The following is a 15,407-nucleotide window of genomic DNA, read 5'->3' as shown; positions in this document are numbered from 1 at the left end:
TCACTTGCGTATATATGAACACGATGTTACAAATTCAAGGACTTAAGACTTTGTAATTTACAAAGGTATGCGCGGGAGGACGAGGCCGGACCCCATTGTTATAAGTGAGGTTTGATTCTTACGTAAATTTGAATTTCGAGAAGTGTATATCGAACCAGTCCGTGTACCATTATTGCTCGTGATAAAGATGGAAGCAAGTGTTTGTTGTATGCATGGTTAACCAATGACTTTAATGAAGATTTTACAGGATAATTTATAGGGTTGGGTCAACTTAATTATTTTTTCCCTGTTTGTGCACTGTAACATTGATGATGATGCATATATGAAGTTTTTTTTTCTTTTAAATTTTGGATTTAAATTTATCACTGCCTGTATAAACTATAAAGATGGTGTTTTTTTTTATCTAATTATTTTCAAATCAATTAAATTAATAGTCAGCTTTAGACGAACGAATTCAATTAAATTTACAAATCGCTTTAATTTTGATACAATTAGCATCGAATATTCAATTTTATTATTCGAACCATTTCATTTATAAGAACAATAAATAAAATATTAAACATGATCGAATTTGTAATGTTTGTAACTAAAAAGAAGTTAAAATTAAAACGTTCTTTGTATTAAAATTGATTTAAAGAATTTTTATTTGAGCAAGACTCCACATATATATAATCAAATTGATCAGAACAGCACAAATATTATTCAATGCTATTTTACATACTTTACGTCTTTCTTGAGTCGTGTTTCTAGAAGCACTTTACAGATGATTTCATTTTAATTTATTATCCCAATAAAATCAAATATACTCGTATTAGACACGTATTTGTATCCGAGTTCATTAAGTAGAATACATGTTTTAAGGGAGTGCAAAAATTTATACAAAAATGGAAAAACATAAACATCCGAATCTGTCACCAAATTACAACATTAAACACATTTATCATTCCAAACATTTAAAAGAAATAAATCTAAAATATTTACAGGCTACCAAGTTATGAACTTACTGCAAGATGGGATTTGCATAATTGGCTAAAAATAAAGATCTTCATTTGGCACTTATTAAAGAGGTAGTGATCATGAAACCACGACGACTCCCGGTGTGGTTGGTGGGTGCTTCCCGTAGGAGACCCAAATGAACCCGAATCTCATAGGCCGAAACTTCAATGGCAGAAGACTTTTACAACCTGCTCAATACGTCTCCGGCAAAGGGGGCAGCTGGTTAAGTGCGAAGCACAGGCTGTACAACAGCACATATGCCCACATCTGCAAATCATAAGCAATATCTGTGAAACTTTATACAAGACTAAGTTTTCATGGACCAGAAGTTCAAAATTTCCAAAACCATGTTTGGAATGAACAATCATCAAACATTTTGAAACAATCCATACGTACAAATATTAATACTCTCCACAAAACTAGCGATCACCAGAGGCATAATGCCTCTAGCTTGGGCTCTTAAAAGAGCAACAGGGACTTCAAGTGTTACCAAAACAAAATATGGAAAATACGTGTCTGAAATTAACACATTTTTTCTTTTCTATTTTTTTCAATGTATTTGAAGGATATTTAGAAGGTTATATCCTTGTACCCAAATCCGGATATGCGTTGGACATGAGTACTTCAAGAAAAAAGAGGTGTCCGGAGTAATGTAGTCTAAGACAACTCTTTGGAGAGTCCAGTCAACCCAAAAAGGAGGAGCGTCAAAAGAAGACAACATATAATGCTTTTGGATCAACCGCACTGGCATATGTCAAATGAGAAACAGCAATAGCATTTATGATATTAATGCTATAGGGCAATGGTAATATATTGCTTTCTAGTGAATAACACCTTAAAAAAAAGCCTCTATTCTTGCAGCAAGCAGAATTTCGTTAGGTATTAGTACTGACTACTGCGACATCTATAAGCATAAAGGGCACCAGTAGGAAGGCTCTTTTATAGCTTTATATACATTAATTAAGAAAATGCAGCTACTGGACTTACTGAATGAAAACAGCATTGTACTCTTGCTCGAGGCATATTACACAGAGATTTGGCATTAAGCGATCTCTCTTGGTTTCTTCTCCATTTTCAGCTTTTAGAGTAGGATCTACAGGAAATTACTGTCAGATCCCAACATCTTACAGATAAAATCATAAAAACAACCATCATTGAGACAGTGTATTACCTTCAGTATCTGGCCCTGATCTCTTAGCTGCAGCAGCAAGAACCCTGAACGAACAAAGTTTTATGATTCAGTCTGTTATTACAGAAAATAACGAAGGCAGGTGCTTGTAAATGCATGCCTCTTAAAAAGAGGGATACTATTAAATGTTAGTTGTTCTATATGTTGGTCAGTTCACATTCCAGTGTTTATCAACAAGTACTACAAGCACTCATCAAGCATACCTTCGCTGCAATTCCCGTCGGTGTCTTCTCTCCAAAACAAAACGGATTGCATGCTTGGTGATTAGGAAGACACCAAATATGGTGAGTCCACACGAAGCATACTTGTACAATCTGATAAAATCAAGCTGTTACCTTCATTGTTTGAACTAATCATTGAAACTTAGAAACATGTGAAAAAGAAGTCCCAAGTCTCAAATATTTACAACCTTGCCCACTTCCCAAGGTTGGAAATGAGTTGATCAATAGATTTGGGGGACACATAAAAAGGCCCTTTATGGGGTTTCTGAATCCGAATTGTTCCAATGTCATCCTTGACAGCCTACCACATATAAAAGAGACAAAATGAGAATAGGTAAATAAACCAACAATATAACCTCAATACAAATGAACTCAACAATAGCATACTAAAACATCTAGGCAGGGCCAAAACTATGGCCTTGACTAAGTCACCTGGGGCCAAAGATCATAGTCAAATACTAGCTCCAGGTGTGTTTCATACTGATTCAAACTATGATCAAACAGCTTCAGCACTGTGCTTTTAGTGTATTAAGATAAGATTTTCCTGTCCAACCACATTGAAACATAGCCTTCTACTCATTTAGGGCCATATATGCATCAGTGTGGGCCACATTAAAATAAAACTCAAGTACCCACAAGTTCTTGTGGTGATTTTTTTGGGGGGTTGGTGTGGTTGGGTGGGGGCTTGATTTCCTACCATGCATAAGATACTTAAATACAAATTATATCCAGGAATTTCAACTTCAAAAACTTGGCAGGGAAAAAGGCTGAATGCACTACGTATATTAACTAGTACAACATTGCAATTTCATAATATTTATACATTTTTTTAACATTGGAATCTCCATTGATATTCCTGCATCATCAGAAACTAAAAGCAGACATTAATCCAGAACATACCTCACCCACAACAGTCAAGGAAGTACCAATGGGAAGCACACGCTCAATTCTCTTGACTCCAAGCATCTAAAAGCAAAATTGACCATCGAATAAGCTTAATCCAACTGAAAGCGTTACAATAAAATGGACACAAGAAGACAAGAAAAAATACCTTGAGACCTTGAAGATAGTCTAACGTTCCACGTACAATTGATCTGCCTGAATCTTCAAACACTTCACTTCCAACAGTTAGTGCAAAACCTGCTGCACTGCGAGCACCAACTACATAGGCACGTCCAGTCCCATCATCCTATAATTAATAATTTAAAGATATTTTCAGCAAATGAGCTACATTACCAACTTTAATTCATATGCAACACAAACAATTCCTTCAAGTGTGATTTCAAAGCACGACCTTAGGAACCCAGAAATCATAAGCAATTTCAGCAATAGTAGTCAAACTAAAATGACGAAGAGAAACATGTTCTAACCAGGTACCATGGAACCTCTTTACTCATAGAAAGCATCAAAGCAGAATCTTGAATCCAAGAACCAGCATCATTGTGCTTTAGAAAATGCTGTTCAGCCTGAAGATATATGAACAAGAATATCATATGCAACCAGGAAAAAAAGGATAAAAGAAAAAATTACCGTTTCCTCTACTATAACACCTCTTAATTTGCTATGCTCACAATTAATTGGTGTCTCGGAAGCCACTCTTCCAGAGATTGTTACAATGAAAGGAATCACTTTACTTTCAATATCAAGCAATTGAGCTGAAAGGTGAAAGAAACATGGTATTATTAAGATAAACATCTTAGCGAATGCAAATGATGGGAACTAATCAAACCCATCTCCAATTAGGTCTGTCACCTAACATTAATTCTATGATGAACATCTTTAGAGCCATGAAAAGCAAAAATGCCTATAAAACTCACACAACCAATCAAATAAATGTGTCCAACAACCATTTTTCATTAGTTAATGTTAAGGTTGATGGGATGACTTCTATGTTTCTTGGACTCGGGATTGAATTTGAATATGCTATTAATCTAAAATGAATATACTCAGTTTTCATACATTTTTTCCCCAATATTTGAAGGACCATAACCACATATACCCATGTACAAATATGTGCTGAACATGGATGCCAAACGCAATTACTTCAAAGAATTTAAGAGTAGACATGACATATTGTGTTTCCAATCTTATCAGAATTTTTAACACAAAATAATGAAAGTCAAACTGATACTCAAGCATCCTGCAGGAAAATCAAAGATTGAAGACAGACAGTGAACCACATGGGTATCCAAAATGTTCCAAGTTAACTAATTAGAAAAATAATCAACAAATTCTTAAATGATCCTTAAAAGGCAGCACAACAACAACAACAAAACCCTATTCTCATATGTAATGGCATGGTTAAGAGCAACATCCGTGAAAGGCCTCCTACAGTAAAAAAAAAAATAAAATAAAGATAAAATACAAGTATAAGTTAATAAAGAAAATACAGAGTTGAATAGTTTTCATATGCACTTCATATGCGCGATTTTACTGGAAGTATAAATACCGCATACATATAGACAGAAATGTAAGACCCGACTAAACTTTAACTAAAGTCCAAATTATTTGGCTACTTCTCACATTTCCTTCTAAAATTGATCAAAACACAAGAAATCTCAACAAATTATGAAGAATTCAAACAAATCACATAAACCGTAGAAGGGAAATTGGCTACAAACCCAATTCCTTAAGCTGATTGACTCGAGTGATCGTCTTGAGAATCTGTGCATCCCTGTTTTATCATTTAAGCACGGAATTGATTAAAACTTTTTTCTTCTTCTGAAAGATCCGTCAAATGCATTGATAAATAACAATGGAATTAGCGTTACTGAGACAGTTGACGGAGAGCTAACCTCCCACTGCTGATCCCGAGAAGATAAAGAGAAGCTGCACTCAAGCAGCAAGTGATGCCACCCCATGGAACCATCTTAAAAGGGAAAATCAAAACGAAACCCTAGCTTTCTATCATAAATCAGCAACAGATTTTAGAGGAATTGACAAAAAAAAAAGAGGGGGGAATATCATCAAATGCTTAAAACCAATGAAAACCGAAACAAAACCCAGTAAATTAAAATAAAATAAAATTATAGGGAAAATGAGAGAAAATAAATCTGAAGGATGGCTAAAAGATTGGGGCGAAAGAAAGGTCGAAGGCAAAAGGAAATTAATAAAGTTATAATTTATTTATTTGTATATATTTTTTTGGGTGTTTGGACGAGGGAGAAAGGGAAGGAATTAGATGCGAGAAGTGGAGGAGAGCTCCAAGTTAGTGGCGAAGGGAAGAGCACGCTAGTTTATGATTGCAAAACCCAGTTCGTACTATTGTTTATTGGGTAAACTACAAAATAATCATTAATGCTTGAATAATTTTTTCTTTTTCTTATTGAAGTTTCAAAATTAATTTTTTGATCATTAATATCATAAATTTATAATAAATCAATCACTCAATCGCTAACTTCGTTACTGAATAACAGAATACTAATGTGGCGCGGAACACACCAGCTGATATGGCATCGTTTGACCATGTGGTATGATAATTTTGCTTCATATATTAGCACTATCCCAACGGTAAGATTTAAAAATGTATTTTCTTTGAATTCTTTTTTCTCACTTTCCATTTCTCCAAGGCAATGATCTCTCGATCTACTTTATCACTGCTTACACATTAGCAACTAAAGTTGCAATCACCTCCTCTTTTCCTGAATCCTCTGAAGGGATAGGTACAGTGCCAATAACACCTTCGTTGAAACTTTTAGAAGCTCTCCTAAACCCTGAACTGCTACGACTAGTCAATACTATTTTGTCGTTGAAACAAGACACCTCAGAAATACTCTTACAACATTTCCAGCAAAACCAACAGCTTTGTAATAATTCTCAAGAAAACCTAGCTCCTTCCTCGGTACAACCAAACCAGCAGCTTCAAGTTCATCCCTTGACCTGCTCGACATCGCCTACTGTTCCTTGTACTTCAATGTTAAGCAAAATCGTTGCCTCTATCTTCGACCACAGTCAAAACGTTAGCAATAATTGGACCCAATGCCAATGTCGCAAAGACCATGATCGGGAACTACGAAGGTAATGCAACCCACTGTTCGGAATTATAAAATAACATGATAAGGTTGTTGGCTAGTAAAATTCAAAACGTTTTTGCAGGCATTCCATGCAAATATAGACTTTAGTGGTTAGGCATTTTACTAGGCCTCAGTACTTTGGTATAGTTAGAATAACTACGCTTACCTTGATTTAACTTTAGAACAACTTTAGCACTCACACTATCCTTTTTACAGTTCTTGTTATCCCAGACCCGGGAAGTTACCACCATTCTCCACATCAGTGAGATAAATCATACTCCCATCTTCTTCAACACAATCCTCGATAAGGTATATACTTATGAATACTCCATATATTTCAAAACTACCGTATTCCTCGGCTTTAGCACTCACAAGTTTTACCCATGCATAGACAGACTGATCTTTTCCATCTTCCGAAATATGTATGATCTCCCAATTGTAAAAGTAATATCTTCTGATGACTTCATCCTCATTCTATAACAAATGGTAAACTTACCATATTTGGTATTAGTTGTATAAGAGTACTTAAATAGTAATTGTGTAGACATTCATTTTCGCCGTGAGTTATTTTGTATATATTATATATATATATATATATATATATATATATATATAGTTTGTGAAAATGTTTTTTGACGAAATATAATATATAATTTTCAGAAAACGATTTTCGAAAATTTATATATTATATAGTTTTTTGAAAATATTTTTAAAATATAATATATAGTTTTAAAAAATATTTTGGAAAAATTATATAATATATAGTTTTAAAAATATTTTTTGAAAAATTATATAATATATAATTTTTTAAAACATTTTTGAAAATTATATAATATATAATTTTAAAAACATTTTTTGAAAACTTATATAATATTTTTTAAAACATTTTGAAAACTATATAACATATAGTTTTGAAAACTTTTTAAAATATATATTATATTAAAAAACTATTTTGAAATATATATTATATAAATTATATTTAGTATATTATTATTTTTTTTATTCATTTTATTTATCTTAATTTATTTCATTTTTCTTTTCCAGGTCTAATGTTCAGGTCCATTTCGAGTCTAGCGGGTCTAACAGGTAACCAATCAGGTATGGGCCTGAACAGCCCAAGACCTTTAGGGTTTCCCCCTAAGGTAACATGTCATCAGCACCGTAAGGGAGCCGCACAGTCAACACCCAGCGTACTTTCCGGCCACGCCAACGGGACTGAATCAGCCTGAGGCGGTCGGTGTGAAACGAGGAACCACAAACGACCCACAACAAAGTAACCCCACAATATCCGGGATCGACCACGAAAACAGCCAGAAACAGCCCCAATCGGACTATAAATACAGGGGTGACCAACAGTAAAGGGGAACCATCATAAAAAACCCACGGCAACTATAATACCGATCACCAGAACCACGAGAGTACACAAAAGAAACCGAGCCAACAGTCAACCACATCAACATCGAGAAAGGCCACAAACATCAACGACGAACCAAAAACCACAACCAATATCGAGAACAATCACAAAACAAAGGTAAAGACCAAACCGACGGACACCGGAAGTAAAAAGCCACCGACGAGAAAGGTAAAGGCCGAGGCTTTGACGCTAGATCTACGTCGATAGGAGCATTTTTCGGTTATTTGGGCTTCATTGTTTAGTTGGGGACGCTGAGACGAACATTCGGTGAGGTTTCGATTTTTCCGGCCGCCGTTGGTGGCATTTGACGGTGGGCGGGCTCCCACCGGTGGTGCTCTCTCAGGAGAGAGGCGAGAGAATCAAGTTCTCTCTCGTTTTAGAGAGAGAGAGCATTCTGAGGGAAATGGTGAGAATGAAGAGAGATTAGGCTTATTGAGGTATTTATATACCAAGGATCATAGTGCAATTACAACATTGTTAAACTCTCTCCGTCGTCCCTAAGAGTTTAAATCGCTTTACAATCTGGTCACTACATGCAATTTGACCTTTTAATTTTCGAGTTATTCAATTTGGTCACCGTTTATGCTTTTTGCATTTTGCAAATTAACCCTATGATTTCTGGTTACTTCAATTCGATCCTTTTTTATATATTTTGTTTTATTTTACTTTTTTTGTTTTATTAATATTATATATATATCATTTTTTTTCTATTTTTTAGGGTTCAATTTTGTTATTATGTATATACTTTATTTTTTTTATTTTACTATTTTTCATTTTGGTTTTTTATTATTTGTTTTTTCTATTTTTCTTTTTTCTTTTTTCTTTTTTATTATTTGTTTTTCTTACATGTTTATATACATTTCTCATCTTTTTTTTAAATATATATATATATATATATTATCTTCACTTTTTTTTCCTTTTTATCTTATTTTTGTTTATGTTTATCTATTTTAAGTTCATTACTTTTTCCTTTGTTTTTTTTATTTATTTTGTTTTTGTTTATTGCTTTTTTTATTTTGTATGTTTTATTTTTGTTTATTTTATCATTTTATTTATTTTGTTCATTTCTATTTTACTTTATCATTTTTTTTATTTTTTATGTTGTTTATTTATTTCGTATTTATGCATTTTCCATCTTAAGTTGATTTTGCACTTCTTTACAAATCTAACAATTTCATTTTTTAAGGGTATTCGTTCAACCGATCAAAGGTAAGTAATCTGAATCGGTTTTAAAATTTTAATTTAAGTTTCTAATTTTTCGCAATTAAAGATAACCGACGAATTAATTGGTACCGAAAGGGCGGTTCAAGGGTGCTAATCCTTCCTTGACCGTAACCGACTCCCGAACCCGACATTTTTCTGATAAAATCCAGATCAGGGAAGATGGTGTCCGACCCACCTAAATTCGTTTTAAAATGGTCTGTGGCGACTCTAACCCATTTTTTTCACGTCGAAGCCCAATTTCAGGCCCAACTCGAAAGACGGTTCTGACAAATTGTACCACAGCTAATACGAGTAGATAGATGTCTTTAGTGGTAAGAAAAGGATCAAAATACACACCGACTATTAACCTGGAACAGGGGATCTTGTGTGTCTCTTTAATGATCAAAATCAGCAATCTATCACTTGCTTGATCAAAGATTATTATATCATTATCATTACTACCTCCCATTGGTGTTTGGGTATATCTGTTTTTTTTTCATTTATACATGTAAACAATACCTAATAGGTAGTTTCTTCCAACTTTTTATATCATCTGAGAAGGCTACCTATCTATCTCAATAATCATTTTCACCATGCTTATTAATGCATATTGTATCCACATAATAAACGGGTTTTTTTATCCCTTAATAAATCTGTTAATTCATGTATATTTAAGTGCTCCCAAGTTTGCGTAAGAGGTTGATAAAGATGAATACTAAGATTCAACAATATTAATGAATTGATATAAGAAAGGGGGTCCACTTGGGTGATATTATTTACATGATAATCAGGTATATACTTGTAGAGTCTGTCGACATTAGTGGCGACAACTTACGTACCAGGCTACACCAATGTGGCTTGTGGCATTGCCCAAGTAGACGATGCGGAGAAAGCAGTTGCCTCGGCTGATGCTGTTGTACTTGTGATTAGCTAGAATATCAGTCTCTTGAAAGGGAAAACTTCGACGGAGTTGACCTTTTGTCAAAGGCCGCAATGCGCTTGTCAAGACCACTTTTAACCATCTCCCAACAAAACCTTTGAAGCACTTTCCTCCGACGTCCTTAACTACCATCTCTCCAGCCATTCTCTTCCTCTTCCGCGAGCTTTTTCTTCGTAACTTCTCTGGGCATTTGTGATAAAATGATAATGTTGGTGACCATCTCGTTACTTTTAAAATTTTAGTATGAAAAACGAAAACTTACTCATACTTTAGCTACCATTTATCTAGTTTATCCTTTTTGTTTTATTTTCTTAGGCAATGTGATTATTAAAGGAAGAGTTAAGATTCCAGTGATAATACTGGTTGAGAAGTCTTCGACCAATGAATGTTACTAGTCTATTATCGATATGGATAGACATATAATTTATATTTAAGACGATTAACTAATAGAGGTATTGAAAATTCACTCTTAGTTTTTAATAAAATAATTATTTTGATTTTTACTTTTTTTAAAGTATTTCGATATTTAACTTTTTGTTTTAGAATAAAATATATTTAAATTGAATTGAAATTATTAATAGAATAATAATTAATATTTTATGATTTATACAATAAATTTTATGTGTTTAAAAGTGATGATGATACTATATATATATAATGTTATTACTTACGTCCATATAATATGTGTCGCATCAATATTTATGTATTCGTGATATGTGATACATAATTACTTATATACACATAACATATATTACATCGTCACTTTGAACACATATCATATCCCACATTATCACTTTGGTCGCATTATATGTGTTATGTTATCGCTTTAGACAGATATGATTTGTCATGTTAGCAACAAGAGTTGACCGTTAATCAATTAATTATTTCCATCTAAACAAGGATTATTTTAATATATTATCCCAAAATAAAATATTAAAATTAAAGTCCTCCTAAAAATAATAAAAAAAAAATTAATTATTTTTATCAAATATTATAAATATTTTTAACTTTATACTTCATTAATTCGGTATTGAGTCTAGATAATTAAATAATTTCTTTATCATTAAAATTTTACACTTTCTAGTCAATTTTTGAACGTTGACGACTTAATTTTAAAATATTTGGCTCGGTGACAAGAAAAACGCCATTCCGTAAGTTTACCCATATTTATATTCCAAATTAAACCCTTTTCATTTTCACTAAACCCACGACTCAAGAACAATGGTTGGAACTTGGAAGCTAAAACCCTTCCCTGGAAATCATCTATCTGCCTGCGCTACACCGTGTACATAATAACGAATCAAATCCTAAGAGGAAAAAGATATAATGGCTGCCGTGGTCCTCCGGAGCCCTAATTCGAGGCGCCTTTTTTCAGCCTCTTCCACAATTTACTGGTCCTCACGTGGCTCCGTTCCTTCTTCTTCCCGTTTCTCAGTCTCTGATCTTATCATTGGAAATGAGGCGGCAGTTGGTCTTAATTCTAACCCTTGGTCGAGATCCATGGCTACTTTTACTCGCACGTTGGTTTCTCTTCTTTTCATGTGCTAATTAAATTGTCTCTTTTATCTTTAATGCTTTTAACCCTGTTGATTAGTGATTTGGTGTTTAGTTGGTAAAGATTATGGCTTTAAGAATGGAAAAGGTCGTTCCTTACGCTTTTATGGTACCAGCTTCAACGGCAGAAGTGGTGAGAATTTTTGTGAGGTTTATTGGTATATGTGTTGAAACATGAGAAAGAAGCAATATTAAACATGACACAAAAAATCTCATGAATGTTAAATACACAAATGTTTCAAAATTTAAATTATATGAATTATTAATGTGTTGGATTTATATTATTAATATACAGTTAAAATACACAAACACCGCATGGATACCCGAGTAGGTGAAATGGATTTTCATTTTGGATCCTTTTCCTTATTACTATGATGATTTTCTTTTCCAGGAAGCCTCATGTGAATGTAGGAACAATTGGGCATGCTGATCATGGAAAGACCACACTGACTGCAGCAATCACAAAGGTTGGCTTTTGTTGGTAAACTTATTAGTTTCTCTCCACAAACAGTGTCACTTTCGATTAGTTCTAAATTCGATGTTACATTAGTGAACTGATGATATGTTTGGCCTTTTGTGAATAGGTTCTAGCTGATGAAGGGAAAGCTAAGGCTGTTGCCTTTGATGAAATTGACAAGGCCCCTAAGGAGAAAAAGAGAGGAATTACCATTGCAACGGTTGGTAAATTTTGTTGTTCCCCATGTCAGGGCATCAGGCTTGCTTGTTCAGAGGTTTTTATGGAATAGAGATGTTTAATGCATTTAGCTCTCTTTGATCTTTTCCACCACAAGCTATAATGCCTGATTTGTTTTTGCAGGCTCATGTGGAGTACGAGACAATGAAACGCCACTATGCACATGTGGACTGCCCTGGACATGCTGATTATGTTAAAGTAAGTTGTCTATTTATTATGGTAAATGAAATTATGTTTCTGGATTCTTTTGCTGTATAACCTTGCTGGAGATGTTATAAAGAGAGGATGAAGCAAGAAGCACTAAATCTTATAATGTCTTGTACAGGAGTGCTGAAGCTCTTATTACAAGGAACATGTGATTTTACTTTGTCAATGGAACTATAACATCTTTATTCTATTTGTTCTCTTATTACACCTTTAAATATCAGTTCTACTTCTAGTCTCATCTAATCTGACAAACATAGGCACATTTTAATAATATTAATCGGACAGATTCATTGATTCATTTTTGTTTTTTAACGCACATCTTGACTCTACCCATCAAACACCATATGACCAGTGCGTTAACTGTATCTTGTTCTACAGAATATGATCACTGGTGCTGCCCAAATGGATAGTGGTATTCTGGTTGTATCTGCTCCTGATGGACCCATGCCACAGACTAAGGAACATATTCTGCTTGCCCGCCAGGTGGATATCACTGCTAATGGCAGCTTGAAGCTTTAGTTATCATGGTTGTTTGTCTGTGTTTTTAAGAGGAAAGTTATTTACTTATTGGCAAGTACCACTCTGCAGGTTGGTTTGCCCTCACTTGTGTGATTCCTGAATAAAGTCGATGCCGTTGATGATCCAGAGTTGCTGGAGCTTGTCTAAATGGAGCTTCGTGGTATCTAATCTTTTTGAGTTATACAACCTGTCACCTTTTTTTATTCATTGATGTGGCTTCTTTGATCTAATTCACATCATTGTATCTTTGTGATAGAGCTTCTTAGCTTCTACAAGTTCCCTGGGGATGAAATACCTATCATTAGGGGATCAGCATTGTCGGCCTTACAGGGTACAAATGAGGAAATTGGCAAAACTGCAATTTTGAAACTAATGAAGGCTGTAGATCAATACATTCCTGATCCTGTGCGCCAACTTGACAAGCCTTTCATGATGCCAATTGAAGATGTTTTCTCAATTCAGGTAGAGAACCGTGGATTTCTTTCTTCTTCTCTTATACTTGTACTTCTCTGATGATATCAGTTGGTGTCTTGAAGGGAAGAGGAACTGTTGCAACAAACCCTAAACCATTAAAGTTGGTGAAGAAGTTGAAATTTTGGGGTTAACGCAGGTTTTTTCTTGTCATTTCTGTTAGGTCGTCCGTTTTCTTTTCATATTCTGATCTAGTCAGCTAATAGGTGTTCCATGAATGGTGCTGTTGATTTTTCAATAAAATGCCATTTACTGTTAGTTCCAAAAAGTTTGTTTTTTTTCTGCAGGGTGCCCCTTTAAAAACTACAGTAACTGGGGTTGAGATGTTCAAGAAAATCTTGGATCAAGGACAGGTAATTGAACTATTATAGTAGAGACACTTTGAGCTTCTAAGGTTCATCTGCATATGGTATCGAACTATATTTATGTGTGTGGATGTTCTTATAGGCTGGTGATAATGTCGGACTCCTTCTGCGTGGCCTAAAAAGAGAGGACGTGCAGCGTGGAATGGTAAATGGCACTGATCCGGCTACTTCACATCTTTCTGTAGCAACAGACAATTATAGTAACTCAATCTATTTATCAGTTTTCCGTAATTTGAGGTGAATCACATGTTTTATAATGATACTATTAGCTTTTGGGGAAAAAATTTAATGGTAAGATAGTTTTGTTGAGCTTGATATGCAAAAAAGAAGATATCATAAAACATCTGATATCTTCCAACTGCTTAGGTAATTGCCAAACCTGGAAGCTTAAAGACATACATGAGGTTTGAGGCAGAGATATATGTCCTCACGAAAGATGAAGGTGGACGACACACGGCATTTGAATCAAATTACAGTCCCCAGTTTTATCTGAGGACTGCAGATGAAACCGGAAAAGTGGAATTACCTGAAAGTGTTAAGATGGTTCTACCAGGGGACAATGTTATTGCAACTTTTGAGTTGATTTCACCTGTACCTCTTGAAGCAGGTATGCTGCAGGTGTTCTTATTTCTTTCGCAAAGATAATTTATAAAATTATCAATCGGGAGTTCCGTTAGAATAGAATCAGGATCTATGTTGCTTCTGGTCTGGGTATCAATATATAAAATCGGGTTTTCTTGAGGAAAATGGTGGAGAACCAGTTTATCCTGTAAAAAATTCATATCTAACCAATTTGACCGCTGGCGCAGTTTCGTAACCTTGATGAAGATCTGACAGTGACACAACATAAGAACAATCTCATATGCCGGTGTCCGAATTTATATAACAGTCCTAATTTGTTGCTTGCCATGAATGTAAAAGGACAAAGATTTGCCTTGAGGGAAGGAGGTAGAACAGTCGGTGCTGGTGTAGTGTCAAAAGTAATGAGCTAAGAAGTTTTGCTGTGTTCAAATTTATTTATGGTTTTCTCGTCAATCTCTTAGGTTGCAGAATGAAGAAATTGATGGATCAATCAGTTGGTAAACATCTTTTTGTTCTTGAATTACTACATAGATTGTTACTGATATAAAGCTGGGAAATTGTGTTCATTGCGTTTTCCAGCATTGTTTTTCCATTTTTCTGATCTAAAATCACAAATTAAACTGCTTTTATTATGCTTTCTTTTGGAAACTTGAATTTGAAATTTTGGACTTGAATTTCATTTATGTGAATAGTAAGAATGATATACTTGCATTATGGATAAGTAGTTAAGAAATTATGTGTAGTAAGAATGATACAACACCTAAAGTTTAGTGGTATTTGGTGTAATTTACACTTTTAATTATTTTATTGAAAATATAGAAATATCCTTATAATAATATTATTTTTCCTCTAAAACAAAATATATTTTAATAATAATTTCAGTACTGAGTTTACTCTTTATCCCAACAATCAATTATTTATCTTTAGATAAATAAATGATATCTTTTTTGAAAGATATGAGATATGCAATTCTAGTTTACATTTTTATTTAAAATTTGACCGCGTAAAAATAAAATATTAATAAAACAATGAAGACAAT

The 15,407-nt window shown here is 34.0% G+C and overlaps 1 protein-coding gene and 1 pseudogene across 1 annotated transcript; one reads left to right on the top strand and one right to left on the bottom strand.

The window, feature by feature from the left end:
• Positions 1 to 969: 969 nt before the first annotated feature.
• On the bottom strand, positions 970 to 5,409 carry LOC120188788 (E3 ubiquitin-protein ligase SP1-like). Its single transcript, XM_039192185.1, has 11 exons — positions 5,202 to 5,409; positions 5,028 to 5,080; positions 3,937 to 4,061; positions 3,777 to 3,872; positions 3,458 to 3,595; positions 3,307 to 3,372; positions 2,595 to 2,707; positions 2,389 to 2,499; positions 2,168 to 2,211; positions 1,984 to 2,089; positions 970 to 1,263 (listed from the first exon to the last, which is right to left on the bottom strand). The coding sequence occupies exons 1-11, from the start codon at positions 5,273 to 5,275 to the stop codon at positions 1,161 to 1,163; spliced, it is 1,029 nt and encodes a 342-aa protein (XP_039048116.1). The 5' UTR covers positions 5,276 to 5,409; the 3' UTR covers positions 970 to 1,160.
• Positions 5,410 to 11,172: 5,763 nt separating this feature from the next.
• On the top strand, positions 11,173 to 14,999 carry LOC120188786 (annotated as a pseudogene).
• The last annotated feature ends 408 nt before the right edge of the window (positions 15,000 to 15,407 follow it).

The sequence above is a fragment of the Hibiscus syriacus genome, unplaced genomic scaffold (assembly GCF_006381635.1).
Source record: "Hibiscus syriacus cultivar Baekdansim isolate YM2019G1 unplaced genomic scaffold, ASM638163v2 tig00116951_pilon, whole genome shotgun sequence".
NCBI classification, from domain to species: Eukaryota; Viridiplantae; Streptophyta; class Magnoliopsida; order Malvales; family Malvaceae; genus Hibiscus; species Hibiscus syriacus.
The sequence above is the reverse complement of the archived record's forward strand: the minus strand, read 5'-3'. Positions and strand labels throughout refer to the sequence as shown.

Bases quoted from the DNA above. Each gene is read 5' to 3' on its own strand.
- LOC120188788 (XM_039192185.1), bottom strand. From the start codon at position 5,275: ATGGTTCCATGGGGTGGCATCACTTGCTGCTTGAGTGCAGCTTCTCTT. The intron at 2,212-2,388 runs GTATGCTTGATG...TTGTTCGTTCAG, and splicing joins CGACGGGAATTGCAGCGAAG to GGTTCTTGCTGCTGCAGCTA. The intron at 2,090-2,167 runs GTAATACACTGT...AATTTCCTGTAG, and splicing joins ATCAGGGCCAGATACTGAAG to ATCCTACTCTAAAAGCTGAA.